The sequence below is a fragment of the Terrapene carolina genome, unplaced genomic scaffold (assembly GCF_002925995.2).
Source record: "Terrapene carolina triunguis isolate 2854851 unplaced genomic scaffold, T_m_triunguis-2.0 Scaffold89, whole genome shotgun sequence".
Taxonomy (NCBI): domain Eukaryota; kingdom Metazoa; phylum Chordata; order Testudines; family Emydidae; genus Terrapene; species Terrapene triunguis.
This window is the reverse complement of record NW_020664440.1, coordinates 23,609,984-23,627,947: the sequence shown is the minus strand read 5'-3', so window position 1 is coordinate 23,627,947 and position 17,964 is coordinate 23,609,984. Positions and strand designations below refer to the sequence as shown.

Sequence of the window (17,964 nt, the reverse complement as noted above, 5' to 3'; positions counted from 1 at the left end):
GGGCCATGTAATATAAATTAAAGGTTTTACTTTGTAGATGGGACTATGTACATTGACTTTGGGTTAATTCAATATCAAATGTCAGGATGCTTGGTTTTCATATATCAGCTGATAAAAATCTTTACCACTATAAACTTCATCCAGTATTATTGGATACGAGAATGAATAAACAAGGAAACAATATATCTAATCTCAAATGGGTTTGATCCTGTGAATTTTCTCATGAGTTACTGGGGGCACTCAGTACTTCACAGGACTGGATCGTTAATACTGATAAAACCATTTGGATGGGACATAGTTAAGCTGGTAATATTAACTAGGCAAATATTAACTAAATTTACATTAATTAAAACATGAGAAAATATAAAGTCCATAAGAATGACATTTTAAACTGGTTTTCAGTTTAATTGGTTTAGCTAAAATACAAATTATACAAATGCCACACATTGTTACTGTTCTCTAGGTTTTTCCATTTATAAATAGCTAGCGCGTCTCATAAAAACAAGTATATTGTATCATTTTTTAAAATTTCTACTCTATACTGCAAACATTGAAAAGCTATTTCATTCCAGTAAAATACCTAAGCTAAATTTGCTGTAACAGCAGTAGCATTTTTGCATAATTGTGTACTTTAAATGATTTTTTACTTCAACCTTTAAAATATTTGAAGCTTTGTTAAACAAACAAAACAAAACAAAACAAAAAAATTGGTCACTTTTTTCATGTATTCCTGATGAATTTTCTGAAATCAGTAACCACACAGGACCAAATCCTCAGCTGGTATAAATTGGTGTAGCTCCATTGTCTTCAAGTAAATTATTCAGATTTACATCAGCTCAGGATCTAGTGTATCATAGTTTGTTATCTGCAAAAATATCTTACATGTTTTGGAAAATATTTATTAAAATATATGGAAAACTTTTCATTTTATTTTTTTACAAAAAGTGCAATTATAATATGAGGCATGTCATAATGAAGTATTTACAGTTTATTCTAATGAAAATCATGATAATCTTTCAAAACTAGATGCAAATATCAAAGTACAAATATTACATTATCATTGCTTAATAATGCAAATTATGAAGTTCCAATAATTCTTCATGTTCTATTGTGGTAGAAGAATGGTGAACTAGCTGGCTTCTTCCTATTCCAGCAGGTTGGAGGTTAAAGTGTTTTTCACCATTATAAACTGAGATTCTCTGTGGGATCTTTTCAGCTTTGCACGGCGATTCTGGAACCAGATCTACAATTGAAATAAAATGCACATTTCTTAGAAATAGGTAATTTTTCCTTTTAAAAGCAACATTGTATGCAGGCCAGGTTTGAAGTTAATAAAGAATATCAGTACAACCATGCAGTAAAATAATTTGTGAAATTTTGATAATTTGGAAGCTGAAGCAGCTTGGAAGTTTCAAAGCTACAGATGAAGGTATACGGTGAGCTGTAATAATTTTAATAAATAATAATGTAAGGCAGAGAAAATTATAGACAAAGGACTCATTGCATTTCCTAGCTGAATTGGAAGATAAGGACCTACTTTGTTTCCCACTGAAGTTAACGGCAAAACTTTCATCGACTTCAATGGAACAGGTCTGGACCCTCAGGGCTTGATCCAGGAAGATTCTGAGCATCCTGAACTCCCAGAGGAGTCAGTGGAAGTTCAGGATGCTCAATAACTCCCAGAAGTGCTTAAACCCTTGCAGTATAAGTTAGTAGGGCCTGATCCAACTTTTATGACAAACCCTCCAACTGACTTCAATGGAAGTTGATCAAACCCTTAGTGAACATTAAGGGCCTGATCCAAAGTCCAAAGAAGTCAGTGGGAGGTTTTCTATTGACTTTGATGGACTTTGGATCAGACCTTAAAATCCCTATGTACACCGAGCTTTGAACCAAATGAGACAGAGTCTCAAATGTGACTTTAAAACAGTTTTGTCCTGTCTAAATTGGCTAGCCAAACCCTGCTTGAAATGTATTTATCCATTTGCTTAACTGTATTTATTTAGTTTTCAAACCTGGTTCCAAACCCATTGTAGAAAAGGTTTTCAAACCTGGGATCGGAGAATGAAATCCTGGCCCCACTGAAGTCAGTGACAAAATTCCCATTTACTTCAATGGGACCTGGATTTCAATCTGAGTGTTCAGTAGGGGGAAAGCTTTGTGATGGTCAAGGAGGATGACACTGAAGTATTACAGCGATGAATGTCATATCGGTGCCAGAGAGAAGGGGAGACTGAGAGGGAGGAGAAATTTCACTGGTTTCCCCACTACAAATTACTGCCAATATAGTAACTATCTAATAATACACTAATGACTAAGGATCATTAAGAATAAATGCAACTTTCACATGGTTATCCCATCCACCCACTTACATCATTGCTGAGGAGACATCATGTGATCGCAGAATATATATATTTTTAAATTAAGTTACCTGGATCCTGTCTTCATCTAAATCTAGTTTGTGAGCTAGTTCTTCTCTAACATCAATGCCAGGATAGGAGTTCACTCTAAAAACATTTTCCAGCATTTCAATCTGAGGAGAATAAGCAAACAATCCATTAAACAATTTAAAATTTTACAGTGTAGGAAACAGAGAAAGTCAGTCAGTTCAAGTAAAAGCCTTTCCCAACAATTTTTTGGGCCAGACTCCAATCTCATTTATACCAGCGTAAATCAAATGAAATTAGTGAAATTACCCTAGATTAACACCAGTCCTTAACTGCATATGTACATCTCTGCCTCTTTATCCAATAGATATACAATATTTTATCAACTAATCATTACATGCTTCCTATTGTTGATTGCATTTTACTCAACAAATGAATATAGCAAAACATACCTATTTATAAATAAAGTAATGTAACTGAATCCCCACCTGGTTTCTAGTGAAAGCAGTTCTTGGTCTCCTACCCCTGTACCAGCTCAGTTCCCTTTTGTAAGATAGCCTTTCAGTGGCTGAAAAGTATTTTTCACATTTCAAAACTCTTTCCTCCAGCATCGGGTAACTGTTAACATGAAATAATGGCCCTTCACAGGAAATGACAGGGGTCTGCAGACACTGACTAGTGTCTTCTCCTAAAAACATAAAAATATAGAATTTAAATTCATAAATCTGTATTTGCCAATTTTTGAACGAGACTGTTATATTAAAATGCAAGCCTGTAACAAAATAAGTGATAATCTAATGTTTTAAGTATACATCTAATCATACTGAGGTGCTTATTGAAACATATCCTTGATAATACATAAAACTTAACATAGGGTAAAAAGTTAAGTCAAAAAGTAGACAACTGAAGCTGATGACATACCTAAATTGTTGCATGTATCCATCCATGGTCTGTGAGGTATCGCAGCTGGAATGCCATCTTTTTTCTGTTCTAATCCCAAAATGCTTTCAATGGAAAATGAGCAATGTGTGGTTTTAGTTTCCACAAAACTGGATACTTTCTGAAGATTTTTAGACACTGCTGTATCAGAAGCACATAATGATGTACTTGCCATTCTTTCACCTTCAGTCTATGCACAACATGAATTGTACTTGCATTTTCTTGCAGGTCCTCCTTATAGCTGTGTTGGCAAGGGGGTTGGATTTGCAACGTCATTAATTAAAATCTTTTATTAGAAAGTTTTAGCATGTCAATGAAGACTCTCCCACCAAGAGGCACGAGGAGTTAATTGTTTATTTGTTTGCAAGTAATTAGCAACTAATGGCGACACTAGGGGGGCCACCAAGAGGGACAAAAAGTGTTATCTCTCCTAACCAGAACATCGACTTAACTTTCTCAAAAGAAGCTATGCACAAATATAGTACTTCCCTTTTATTTGAAATCATTAATGTATAAAATCAGTTTTTAAAAAAACTTTATAGTCTAATGGACTCCACTTACCTAAACATAGCAGCATGATAGGAAACCAGTCAAGTAATAAGTAATCTCATTTAAGTGAATTTTCTTCCAAGGAAATTTTAAAAATAATCTCTTAATGCTATTAGGGTAATCCTGATGAAAATGCCTCTGTTTTTTCATATGCATATGTAATGGTGAACGTGGTCAATAAAACAACAATAGTGTTTGGCACAAGGCACACTGCAGTGGGTTGGCAATGTTGTCAAAGCTCAGTGTAATTGCCTTCCAAGTACCAGGATTAGTTAACAGGAACAGTTGCACCAAGTATTTAAATAAATAATTAATGCATTCACTTGCTTCATTTTCCTATTAAAATAATTTTGGTGCAGTTTTCTCAAAAGATAGCAATGTGAAAATCTCAAAACATTCTTTAAAACATTTGTATTAAACATTTTAAAAGTAATGGAATCACTGTATTTTAATTTCTTGATTAAAGTCAGAACACTTTTTTCTACCAGCCTTTCATTGTAATCTCTTGTTTATTTGTTTTAAACCAATGGGTATTTACGTCAGTCATCAGTGTTAATATTTAAAATAACCAAAAATAAAGAATTGGAGATGAGTTCAAGCATTTTTACAAAATTCACAGTTGTTTGAATCCAGAGTTGTGGTTTGGCCCATTATAAGGAAGGTGACATATATAAAATTCATATCTGGATTCAGGTTCAAATCTCAAACACCATCAAAGCTCAGGGGTATTTGGATCCAGGTTTTGGTTCTGGACCATCTCTCTACATATTTCCCTGGTTTTTCTTATTCTAAAACTTTATTTGAAAAAAGCTGCAAAAATTAAATAGAATTTTAAATATAAGTGTAGGAGGATTCAGAGTTTGCAACCTTTAAATCAAGTTCTGACCTCTGATGCACACAGGTAGATCACCAACTGGAGCAGTGTGCATTCAAGGGAAGAATCAGGACCTCTTGTTGGCAATTATCTCTGCTCTGTCACCTTCCTGTATAAACATATAGTTGGATATAAATCTATTTCCACAATTTTGATCAAATAAATACTTACCATATGGAAACATGCAACTGTTATTCTGATACAGTTAAGGAGACCATGAAATTCTGGGAAATTAAAGATCTATATGATATACCCATCATTTCAAGCAGATCTGAAAAGATCATTCATGAACTATATATATTCATCCTGTTGCTATTGGCAATGTCATTACTGTAAGACAGCAGCTACTGAAGCATGGTGCCCCCTAACACCATGATAAGGTATTGCTTCAGTACTAACTTAAGGTATTGAGTTCCAATTTACTGAATCATGATTTCCAACACCGTTGACCACATTATCTATTAAATGAAGGTCTTACCTATCCAAGGACTGACCCACCCAGACCCTGCTAACCTTGAGAGATGAGATAGGAGCTGATGAGACAGCACAAGCAAGCATACACAAAGTATCTTTATCGATTCACAAAAGCATGTGCTGAAGGTTTCATAAAAATTAAAATAAAGATGCGAGACAGTGTACCTATTACACTAGATTATGAAGAACATAAATCTTTGAAGAATAAATTTAATCAGGATGGAATTTAATTTATACCATGATATATGCCCTTGTGACCACACAGCTCAATTTTGAGCACTTATGTTGGATTTAAGTTAGGCATAGGCCTTGTATTGGCCCTCTACAAGGGGTGAATTTTATCCTTGCTGAATAAAATGGCTTGAGTATCCAGAGAGCTGTGAAACAGTAATGCTACATAGAGAACATTTTTCATAATTTTGTAAGTATAGTTCAATTATACTGACAGGATTAGCATAATCAAAGAGTTTACCCAGTATTGCCAAGGCTAGAGTTCAAAAATCATTTCAGCCTCAAAAGACCATGAGACTGACTTAAAAATTATGCAGTTTTTAAAATAAGTAAATTTTGGGTTCTTTTCATTTGTCTTCTGGTTTGTGACCTCTAGAGTTCGTGTTTTCAAGCTTTTCTCCATAATAATAAGGGCTAGAAGCTTGCTTTTTACAAAAATGAAAGCTGAGATTTTCATGTAATCTCATGACTGGGAACTGGACCATTAGGAAAATCAACAAATATGAGATTTGTGATAAAAATCTCAGGAGTTCACAACACTGCCTACTACTGCAGAAGGCACTGGTATTCTTTTTAAAATATAACATAAAAAATATAATGGGAGGCTCAGTATATCAATCTGACCAAAAATCATATACTGCTGCACGAGTGGAGAATTATGGGTCAGATTTTTTCCTAGTGTAGAAAACCATTAATGACTATAATACAAATAACGGCTGGCCTTCAAACATAGCCCATTACTTATTCCTATGGCAAGTTAAAAAAAATATGGACAAGGAACTATAAGGAAAGTAAATATCTCATTTACAAGGCTGGCTTGATGGGATCATCTTAGAAACATGAATTGTAAGAAGTCCAAAATATGGTAACTGGCTTTATAAAAATAAATTATGTAACGAAATCTTATTTCTCTTTAAAGGGCTACTAAAGAACTTTCTAGAAAGATAAGTGTCAGTAGTGATAAGAGGAGCATTTAATTATATGCTCCTTACCTCCCCAAAAGCAACTACTAAAAGGTCTACATAGTTTACTCCTGAGGGAATTCTGCACCAAAAAATTAAAAATTCTGTGCATATTATTTTAAAATTCTGCATATTTTATTTGTCAAAGTAACACAAAATAATCACACCATTTTCAATTATTTGCTGACAAGTATTTTGAAATAAATTGCCAAAATAATTGAAAATGGTGTGATTATATGGTTATTGTGTTACTGTATTATTTTGACAAATGTAATATGCAGAACTTTGCAGAATTTTAATTTTTGTAATTGTTTGGCGCAGAATTCCCTCAAGAGTACCAAGGTTCTGTGTGACACAAGCTGGGTGCAGGCAGCTCAGTGGGGGGTTCTGGGTGCAGGTGGACTGGGCCTCTGCAAGAGAGTCCATGTGAAGGTGGTTAGGGCTCAGGCAGGGGGGGAGGGAACCTGGGGGAGAGGGACTTGATGGGGTAGGGAGTCAGGGTGTGGCTGGTTGGGGCTCAGTGGGGTGGGTCTCCCAACGCAGGGGGTTCAGGTCAGCAGAGTGTGGGTTCGGGGGGTCTCCTGATGCGGAGGTGGGCTTGGGGGGAGGGGTCATTGTACTGGGAGCCGCTACCCGTCAGTCCAACCCTGTAAATCTGAACCCCCCCACACCCAAACCCCACCCCACTGAGCTTCACCCCACCCCACCCTCCGCACTCAACCCCCTCCCACCCTGCAGTGCAGAGCTTCCTACAACCAGGGGAAGTTTCTGGGGGTTGAATGCCCTCAACTCGCAGTTGGATGTACTCAGCAACTTGCAGGACTGGGTCCATAATGCCCTTGTCAGGTAAGAAAGCAGATGTGGTAGCTCCCAGGAGTATTTTCACAAAGGAGGCCAGCATTCAGCCATTGAGTCTTAGGGCATGTCTACACTACAAAATTAGGTTGATTTTATAGAAGTCGATCTTTAGTAAGCGATTTTATACAGTCGATTGTGCACGTCCCCACTAAGCACATTAGGTCGGCGGAGTACGTCCTCAATACCGTGGCTAGCATCGACTCACGGAGTGGTTCACTATGGGTACCTATCCCACAGTCCCCACTGCCCATTGGAATTCTGGGTTAAGCTCCCAATGCCTGATGGGGCAAACACATTGTCGCGGGTGGTTTTGGGTACATGTCGTCAGTCTCCCCTCCCTCCCTCTTTGAAAGCAACAACAAACAATCATTTCGTGCCTTTTTTCCTGGGTTATCCGTGCAGACGCCATGGAGCCTGCTCAGCTGCGCACTGCTTTCGTGAGCATTGTAAACACCTCGCGCATTATCCTGCAGTATGTGCAGAGCCTGGCTAGGAGCCGCCAGCACGAGGAAGATTGTGAGGAGGACATGGTCACACACGTTTCTGAAAGCACAGGATGTGGCAATTGGGATATCATGGCGGCATTGCGGCATGTTGATACAGTATAACGCCGATTCTGGGCCCGGCAAATAAGCACAGTCTGGTGGGACTGCATGGTGTTGCAGGGATGGGATGATTCCCAGTGGCTTTGAAACTTTTGCATGTGTAAGGCCACTTTCATGGAACTTTGTGAGTTGCTTTCCCCCGCCCTGAAGCGCAGGAATACCAAGATGAGACCTGCCCTGACAGTTGAAAAGTGAGTGGCGATAGCCCTGTGGAAGCTTGCAACGCCTGACTGCTACCGGTCAGTTGGGAATCAATTCACAGTGGGCAAGTGTCCCATGGGGGCTGCTGTGATCCAAGTAGCAAGGGCAATCAATACCCTTCTAAGAAGGGTAGTGGCTCTGGGAAACGTGCAAGTCATAGTGGATGGCTTTGCTGCAATGGGGTTCCCTAACTATGGTGGGGCGATAGACGTAACACATATCCCTATCTTGACACCAGACCGCCTTGCCAAACAGTACATAAACTGCAAGGGATACTTCTCAATGGTGTTGCAAGCACTGGTGGATCACAAGGGCTGTTTCACCAACATCAATGTGGGATGGTCGGGAAAGGTGCATGACGCTCACATCTTTCGGCATTCAGGGCTGTTCAGAAAGCTGCAAGAAGGGATTTTCTTCCCAGATCAGAAAATTACTGTTGGGGATGTTGAAATGCCAGTATTTATCCTTGGGGACCCAGCCTACCCCTTGCTTCCATGGCTCATGAAACTGTACACAGGCAGCTTGGACAGCAGTAAGGAGCAGTTCATCTATAGGCTGAGCAAGCTCAGAATGGTGGTAGACTGTGCCTTTGAACGTTTAAAGGGGCATTGGCACAGTTTGTTGAGTAGGTTAGACCTCAGCGAAAGCAATATTTCCATTGTTATTGCTGCTTGCTGCGTGCAAGGGGGAGATATTTATGGTGGGGTGAGATTGAGGCAAATTGCCTGGTGGCCAATTTTGAACAGCCAGACACCAGGGCAATTAGAAGAGCACACCCAGGCACGCTGCGCATCAGAGAGGCTTTGAAAAACAGTTTCATGACTGACCAGGCTACGGTGTGACAGTTGTGTGTGTTTGTCCTTGATGCAAACCCGCCCCCCGTGTTGAATGTACTTCCCTGTAATCCAATCCCCCTCCCCCCCTTCGACCACAGCGGGCACAGGAAATAAAGTCCCTATTGTTCTGAATCCATTAATTCTTTATTTATTAAAAAAAAACTTGAGATCACTGACAATGCTGACTAGTAAAAGGTAGCCCGGGGGTATAGGGTGACCGGACAGCAAATGTGAAAAATCAGGACGGGGGTGGGGGGTAATAGGAGCCTATATAAGAAAAAGACCCCAAAATTGGGATGGTCCCTATAAAAGCAGGACATCTGGTCACCCTACGGGTGTACAAAGGGTTTGATAATGGGGTGAGGTGGGGGAGGAGGGAAGGACAAGGCCACATTGCTTATTGCAGCCACACTACAAATCAGTTTGAATGACAGCCTTCTGTTGCTTGGGCCATCCCCTGGAGTTGAGTGGCAGTGGGCCTGGAGCCTCCCACACCGCGTTCTTGGGCGTCTGGGTAAGAAGGATATGGAACTTGGCGAGGAGGGCAGGCGGGGGTCTGTACTCTAGTTGCCTTTCCTGCAACTCCACCAGACGCCTCATCATGTCTGTTTGCTCCCCCATTAGCCTCAGCAGCTCCTCCTGCGTGTTCCGATCACGCCCTGGGAGGGTATTGGCTCCAGGGTAAGGAAAAGGTCCTGGCTGCTGGGGAGAACAGATTCTCTGGTTGCCTGCTGCGCATCCTCCTCCTCCACAAAATCCTCATCCCTGTTGTGTGAGGCTGCCACCTTGCAGGTGTCCACGGAGAGCGGTGGGGTACTGGTAGGGTCCCCCCCTAGAATGGCATGTAGCTGATCATAGAAGCAGCATGTCTGGGGCTCTGACCTGGAGTGACCGTTTGCCTCCTTTGTCTTTTGGTAGGCTTGCCTGAGCTCCTTAATTTTCACGCGGCACTGCTGTGTGTCCCTGCTGTAGCCTCTGTCCACCATGCCCTGTGCGATTTTGGCATATATATCAGCATTTCTTCTGCTGGATGGGAGTTCTGCCTGCATAGACTCTTCTCCCCATACAGCAATCAGATCCAGCGTCTCCCGTTCGCTCCGTGCTGGAGCTCGTTTGCGATTCTGGACTGCATGGTCACCTGTGCTGATGAGCTCGCTACGCTGAACAAACAGGAAATGAAATTCAAAAGTTCTCGGTGCTTTTCTGGTGTACCTGGCTAGTGCATCGGAGTTGAAAGTGCTGTCCAGAGCGGTCACATTGGAGCACTCTGGGATAGCTCCTGGAGGCCAATACCATTGAACTGCACAGCACTGCGTCTACACTACCCCAAATTCGACCTAGGAAGGTCGATTTTAGCCCTATTCCCCTCATCAGGGAGGAGTACAGCAGTCGATTTTAAGAACCCTTTAGATCAGCAGAATGGGGTTGGTTGTGTAGACGCATTCATTATAAAATCGTCCTAACGCGGCTAATTTTGACCTAACCTAGTAGTGTAGACCAGGCCTCAGTTGAACTCAGTTGGTGTTTGAAGAACTGAAACTAAAGTAATACTGCCATCTAGGGTTCCCAGTGTTAGTCTTGTTCAACAAATTACTTTCTAAAGATACATGCATAATATTGCCTTCTAAAAATTGCAAAAATACAAACAACATTACTAGAAGATTAACAAATCTTACTTTTTATTCAAGGGATCCATTTCAAACAGCTAAGTCCCCATATGTTGCAGGGTATAATAAAAAAAGAACCCATCTTGAAGTCAATTGGCGATTTACTGCTAACTTCAACAGGAGCAGGACTGAACCCTTTTTTCATGTGCCTGTTGAGATTATTCTGCATGCCAAATCAAATTTCTACATTTTAATGCCAAGTCTGTTGTGGTCTTGTTGTAGCACACTTCCATCTCTTCAGCACTAATTTAAGATGTATTATTTTCACTTCATGGCAACTAAAAGAAAATAAATGACTGTTGCCATCTAAAGAGGTGCATAGATGAGAGAAGCAACAGAAACTCCACTTCCTAAATCCTACTTGCTACCATCTATGATTTTGCTAAGGAAACATGTCCTCAATCTTACACATTGTACAAAATATACAAACTGTCGCTAGTAAAAAAATTCCCATGATTTGACAGCTGTACTAAATGGTCACTAGTTGACTGATTTCAAAAAAGGAAAGCCATTCATGACATTTATAGATTGTGAATTAGTGTATGGCATATCCATACAATTTTAATTTGGAGAACCAGACATATAAGAATGTTACTGCAAATCTTAATCCTCACAACATCCTTGTGAGATAGGCAAGATTAGTCACATATTGCAGATAGAGAAAGAGAGAAAATGAGGCTAAGTGACATGCCTCAGGCCACATAATGAGTCAGTAGCTAGGAATTAAACCAGTTGAACCTGAGTTACTACTTCTAGTTTCCTTCCCCAACCACTACACGATTTAATGTCTACATCTCATCTAATTCTTTTAGAGTATGGAATCTTATATAAATAATGATAAACAAATTTTTATCACAATGAAAATACTGTACATTAGTTAATCATTTGCTCCACTAACAGACTTATCACACTTTCTAACCTAGCTTTGCACCACACCCACTGGAGTTTATTTAACAATATAAATTCTCCTACCCTTCTTTTCTTGCCTGACATATAATGTCTCTCTTTCTCTTGGGAAGGGGAAGCAGTCCCCTTTCTTTTCTTTTTACCCCCTAGTAATAACCACTTTACTCAAATGTTACTGGTTTTCCATCAAAAGTTCTTGTGGTCATTTTTTCCCCACCAATGACACCAAATAATTTCTTTTAAAAAAACTATTATTTTACAATTTCAAATATATTTTATCTCCTTGTTTTTTTCCTGTCATTAGCCTTTCAAATGTTTGAATTTATATTTCTTGCTGTATTTCATTTCACACTCATTGTTTCCTGTTTTGAATAGAGTTGAAATTAAAATGTTTAGCAATTAGGGTATGAATATCACATACCTCTCAGATATCCATTTTAACATCTACAGGAACCACACAAATACAATACTCAAGGTCAAGATGTTCTGTTCACAAAGCTATAAAAAGGGCCTTTGAAGAATGATGTGAGGGGAGGGGGGAACAGGACAAGCCAATGTGTCCTTCTAGTAAACAACTGCAGCTAGCTACAAGCATGTTTGAAAAGGGTTTTCTAATTCTGTTGTGCTATATGAAGCAGAACAGTGCTTTAAAACCATGTCCAAACAGCGTTAAAAGGAATTATTACAAACAACTTTGACACTCAAAAATGTTTGAGGCTAACTTCCATAGCAGGATGCAAATAGGGCTTCTGAACACAATTGTAACATGTTGGTTCAAACAAACCATGCTGGGGAGTCACTGTATTCAACACGTGTTAAACAGAAGATGTAGTGTAGAAGGGGGTGGGGATAACTAATTCCTCATAGGACCGCTATCACAGTTTAAGAAAGGTTCAAAACCATGTGAAATTCTAAATGCCTGAGCAGAAGAAAAGCACAACCACCATCTGGCGTTTTAAGGGGGAAAGTGAAGTCCCAGTGCGCGTCTCTCCCTCCGAAACATCCGAGACCTTCTCCTCCCAACTTTTGGCGCTGTAAACCCACTCGCGTTGGTTATGGGTGTGATTATAGCCTGAGACGAGGACTCGCAGGCACACAGCGCGGGGCGATGACGAGGCCGCTCCCTTGCGGGAAGGAGTCGCCCCGGGTAAGGGCGGAGCTGGATTGACGAGACCGAGGTAGGAGCCTGCGTACGTCGCCCGGAACTGGGCCTGGTTCCCCCTGTGCTGGGCGGGGAGATCGTAGGCGGACGCAGCAGACTCAACCACTCCCAGCCTGAGAGCGAGCGGGCGGGCAGCAGTAGCGCCAGGGCCGCTCCATACGTCACTCGACGCCCTCTCTCCTAGGCCCGCCCCTACACGTAATTAGAGTGACGCCTCAGTTGAGCAATGAGAAGGCGGCGGAGGGGGCGGGATTTCCGGGGCGGGGCTGGGTTGTGGCTGTGCTGACGAAGGGGGGAGGGGTTCAGTGTTGGGTGCACGGGAGGGTTTGTGGGCGCGTCGGCCCGTAGACACCCAGCCGTCGCCATGCCCGGGATTGACAAGCTACCCATTGAGGAGACGTTGGAGGACAGTCCCCAGGTGAGAGGAAAGGGGCCCAGTCGGGCCGGGCCCTGGGGTTCTGCGCGGGGACAGGGCTGCCGCAGGTTGGAGCCAGGGCCCGGGGCTCTGCGCCCGGTGGTCCCCCAGGTTGGGGCCCGCGGGCTCTGGCTCGGGGGGATGTTCGGAGACAGGTTAGGTGGCTGGGTGCGGTGAAGGGGCAGGAAGCCGAGACTGTGATGTCCGGGGCGAACTCCCAGGGGCCTGGGGAACAACCCCTGGCATAGGGTACAGGAGCGCCCCGCTTGTATTTCCAGTCTTGCTCTTGCTGGGAGGTCTCTGATGCTGTGAGCCACAGCAGTGTCAAGCCATAAATAGACCGCGAGCTTCCCCCGCAACTTTGCCACTGTGTAAATGTGTGAGCTTGGGGGGCAGGGAGGAAGTCACTCTGTGTGTCAGTTTCCCCCCTCACGTCATCCCTACCTTGCAGGTGTGCTCTGACTAGTGAGTAGTTCGATCATATTAAAGGCCGTACTCTTACTTAAACAGCACTGCAGCGGTGTGATGCTTAATGTGCGAGTCTCCTGTTCCTAGGAGCTTAATCTTAAAAATACAGGCCATTTGATTTTGAAATATTACTCATTCCCATTGTCAGTTTGAGAAGAGTTTTTGTTAATGTGAATCCTGTGGCTATGTCTTAACCAAAACTTTTACATTGTAAAAAATTATTTTTTAAAAATTATGAAGACTGCTTGGATTCATGAAGTGTTTCTGAGAGCTGTGCCTAGACTGGAAATACATGCTGTTGACTTACAGCTTTTTAATTACTCTGATTTCTTCACTCGTTTTTTGCTGTTTGGTTCATCAGTTGCTGCTTGATATTAAGAAGGCAGGATATCCATAAATGCTGCCAGCTGTCACCAGAGTTAACCAGATACTGTTTTGTAATCTCCTTCTTGACATTGAACAATATAACACTAATGTATAATATCTCATGCTAAGTGAACATTGCTCTTATTACACTATCAGCTGGCAAATGTCAGCTTATAGAACAATGTTGACTGACTATTTGATTTATTAGTGTAACTGAGGATGATTTGTAATATTTTGACAGTGCACATATTGCTATTTCTGAGCTTAATTTAGGATTTTTAGCAAGGTGGTGAGTTATGTAGTGCTACTTATATAAAATTGAAATTTTTATTAAAAAGACTAATATTTTAAAATACTTAACTAAAATAAAATGGTTATAGGGACCTTTTTAAAATGTGAAGGGAAAAACCATAGAGGGTTTGACTACCCTACATTTTGAAATCATCATACTATATTGCTACATATTAGCAGTATTGATCTAAGAGTAAGTGCAGAAGAAGGGAGTGGGCTAGAAAGCAGAGAAGTTTCCAGAGGAACTTTGACAACTAGATCATCACTTAAGTTTTAAAATATGTTGTTACTCATAGGAGCCATGGAAGGAAAAATAAACTCCAAGAACAATCCTGTGTTTAATATTCTAAATACTAAAATAACTCTGAATTTACATTTAAAAAGATCGAATTTTAATCAAAGTACTTCAAATATTTTTAGAATGGTATGCATGATAGTAATTAGTCAAATGAATTATTAGTATTTTTACTACTTTATATATTGCTTTCTATTCAAAGATACAAAAATGCTCTACTAATATTTTCCAGAATCTATTAGGATCAATTCACCCACCATTGAAATATAGCTATCTCTGGACTGAAAGGCAACAGTTGTTTAATCAAGTATATGACTACTGAATATTTTAGGATCAAAAGAAAAATACCTTATTCACTTGACATTGTAGAGGAATTCAGGTAGGCAAAATATAATCCATTTGGGATTTGTCCAGGAAGCCAGGGCTTAAGCCACTGCTCATGTGAAAAGCTCCACATGTTGTTTAATGACCAAGTGTTCAAGCGCTGAGGTTTGTCTTCTCTGAAAGACTGACCCTTCAAAAGCTTACTACTTCTGATCCTAAAAAGAACTAACATTGACCTGTTCTTTCACTGTGAAGTCTTTTCTTTCATATCCCAGTTTTTTTAAACTGATTTTGACAAATGAATCTCTGCTCTCCACACAGACTATTCAGAGCCAGAGATTCTTTACTCAAGATATCAAATGCAAGATAATTTAGCATCCACAGTAAACAGTTTTTGCCCCCTTCTGTTAAATATACTTTTTCACTAATCTTAAGGAAAGAAAGTTGCTGTTGGAAATACTCACTGTATGTAAGGATGGCTTGTTAACTTATAGACACCAATTCAAAATACAGTTAATTTGTTTAATCCCTTTACAGTCTTTCAGACATGTTGATCGTCTAGAAAGTCCTTCAGTGGAGGTTTTGTGGCAGGCTTTAGCTAGTCTAGTCTATTTTGAGTTAGATAGAGATCATTACTCACTATTGAGCCTGCACTTTTTACCTGCTTGATTTGCCTACATGCTTTCATGTGGCACAGGTCTTAATTTTTTGATTTTTAAGGGTAAAGTTGTGTCTACTTAAAACAATTAGTTTGGGTAGAAAATGCTGGCTGAAGCAAAACATATTAGAGACCAAGTAATTTTATTCCTTACATTCTTCCATGCTCTGTCCTGAATCGTACTTCTGACCATCGCTAAGTAAATAAAAACAACTACGGTCTCATTTTACAGTCTGGTTCCATTATTTCAGAAGTAGACAGCAGTTCAAGGCCACAAAGTGGAACAGTTTGTTTTACTGGATCATACTGTAGCATTTGGTATCTCATTCTTCAGAGGGAGAGGGAGTAAAACACAAAGTGTAATGAATTCTCAATCAGAATGTCATGACCACTCCATTTCTTTATGACTAGGTGGATCCTGAAACTTTTCTGGTGTAACATAGGTCATGGTATTGAAGAGGTTGAGAACTACTGACCTAGACAGTTGTGCAGTGCTGGAGTTAGGCAGGGAAATTTCTTCCTGAGCCAGATGTGAGCGCAGTTTACAATCTGAAGCATAAGATTTGTTTGCCCTAACTTTAGCTTGTAGTACTGCAAATTCTGTTAAGTCTTAAAGCTATCAGTGTTTTTTAATGAGGAAAAAGCTACCTTTTTGCCTCTGGAATGTCAAACTTTAAACACTTGGTGTTCTTTAGACTATCTTAAAAGGAAGATAAGATTATCAAAGCACAATCAATTCTTTATGCGATTTAGCAAACTGTGCTACATGTAATAACTAAAGTTCAATTAGTCATACCCATTAGTTCATTATTGCAAGATCCTGCACAAATTGAAGAACTGCCTTTGAAACCTGTTGTGCTATAGGATAGCCAAAAACTGTGGTGATAGACTACAAAAGGACTTCTACATTAGCAGTAGTATTTTAAGACATGTACAATGATACTTAAAAAAAAAAAAATCTAGCATCCTGTAAATCACTCTCACTAGACACAGTGGGGTTTTTTTGACACCAGATAAGGTTGATTACTGTTTACTGTATTCCGGTAGCTTCTGCAATGTGGTAAGCACATTCTACATATACAGGAAGACACAGTTTCTGTCCCAAAGAGCATACAATACCAATTAGATTTTTTCTGGAAGCTTGAGTTTAAGCCAAGCTCCATACCCAAAGTAACTGAGCTTCAGCTTTTTAGACTTCTAAGCAACAGACCTATGTTTTATCATACTCTGTTACTGAGTGGATTTGTTCAGGGTAATAAACACAACACAAATAGAAATCCAATTAATTAATTAATGTAATAATGTTTAACTTTAAATAAACATACTTCAGTGCAACTTAGTTGCTACATATATTTTCACTTTCTTGAATATTTGAACCCTGCACCACAGAGGGCTGGTCCACACTACCCGCCTAATTCGGCGGGTAGAGATCGATCTTCTGGGATCGATTTATCGCATCTCATCTGGACGCGATAGATCGATCCCAGAAGCGCTCCCCCGTCGACTGCGGAACTCCTGCTCGCCGAGAGGAGGAAGCGCTGTCGACGGGGGAGCCTGCCTGCGCCGCGTGGACCCGAAGTAAGTACTTTTAGTTCGATATAGGAAACGTCGACTTCAGCTACGCTATTCTCGTAGCTGAAGTTGCGTTTCCTATATCGATCCCCCGCCCCAGTGTGGACCAGCCCAGAGTTTTAGATTGCAATAACAGTCTTCATGTTAATAGGAAATACCACTAAATTTAGGTATATTCTTTTATTTCAAAATGGTAAATTTTGCCCCTTCTCCCCCACCCCCCACTTTTGAAACTGTCAGCTACTGCTGTTAATATTCTGTTTTGAGGGTATTGAGTCTGCCATTCTGCACTTAGGGTTCTATCTTATGTTTTCCCCTCTGTCTCCATTAGAAAACATTAAAAGTTTCGTAAGTATAAGGCTGTCAGGATACAGCAGGTTAGCTTCATAATTTCAGATTTTGCACATCCTCTGCTTATTCTAGAAGTTAGAACTCCACTCTAGAAATGAAGTATGTAATAGAAATATAAGTAGTTCACTGCTAGGTTCAAGAATGTTTGTGTAAATAGGGCATTTTACTTATCTTCTCAAGTATCACTGAATTGTCTTGTTAGCAAAAGTCTGATGAGGAGAAACATGGAAAAAACCGCTGCTTTGCAAGAAAGCATTGTTGCTGAGGTTTGTTTGTTAGCTCTCAATTTAAGTGAGCTTCACAAATGTTTCCTGTCTGCTAAGGAGATATTCCAGAAAGTATTCTGTGTATAAAGATTATTCAGCTGTGTAGTTGCCCTTTAAGATGCAACAAAATTATACTCCAAAACTTAAACTTTCATCAGTAATTAAGTAGATTGCTGAAATTCAGTTGGATTTTAGCTGAAGACTTTCTGCAAGCTATAGTAACCTTGTGCAGCCACTGCTGGTAAAATCAAGGGGTGACTAGAATGTGTAAGGCATTGCTTGTGTATTACGATGTCTAGGCATTTGA

At 40.2% G+C, this 17,964-nt stretch overlaps 2 protein-coding genes across 2 annotated transcripts in view; one reads left to right on the top strand and one right to left on the bottom strand.

The window, feature by feature from the left end:
• Nucleotides 1-1,144: 1,144 nt before the first annotated feature.
• On the bottom strand, nucleotides 1,145-3,501 carry HESX1 (HESX homeobox 1). Its single transcript, XM_024220428.2, has 4 exons — nucleotides 3,309-3,501; nucleotides 2,876-3,075; nucleotides 2,432-2,533; nucleotides 1,145-1,243 (listed from the first exon to the last, which is right to left on the bottom strand). The coding sequence occupies exons 1-4, from the start codon at nucleotides 3,499-3,501 to the stop codon at nucleotides 1,145-1,147; spliced, it is 594 nt and encodes a 197-aa protein (XP_024076196.2).
• Nucleotides 3,502-12,975: 9,474 nt separating this feature from the next.
• Nucleotides 12,976-17,964, top strand: part of APPL1 (adaptor protein, phosphotyrosine interacting with PH domain and leucine zipper 1) — a 49,720-nt gene continuing 44,731 nt past the window's right edge. The window contains exon 1 of the mRNA XM_024220986.3: nucleotides 12,976-13,069. Coding sequence (XP_024076754.2) covers nucleotides 13,016-13,069 — 54 coding nt within the window. The 5' untranslated portion in view covers nucleotides 12,976-13,015. The remainder of the gene's footprint in view (nucleotides 13,070-17,964) is intronic.

Excerpts from the sequence above, each read along its gene's own strand:
- HESX1 (XM_024220428.2), bottom strand. The coding sequence starts at position 3,501 with ATGGCAAGTACATCATTATGTGCTTCTGATACAGCAGTGTCTAAAAAT. Across the intron at positions 2,534-2,875 it reads CTGCTTTCACTAGAAACCAG|ATTGAAATGCTGGAAAATGT; the intron begins GTGGGGATTCAG and ends TATTCTCCTCAG. Across the intron at positions 1,244-2,431 it reads TAGATGAAGACAGGATCCAG|ATCTGGTTCCAGAATCGCCG; the intron begins GTAACTTAATTT and ends TTTCAATTGTAG.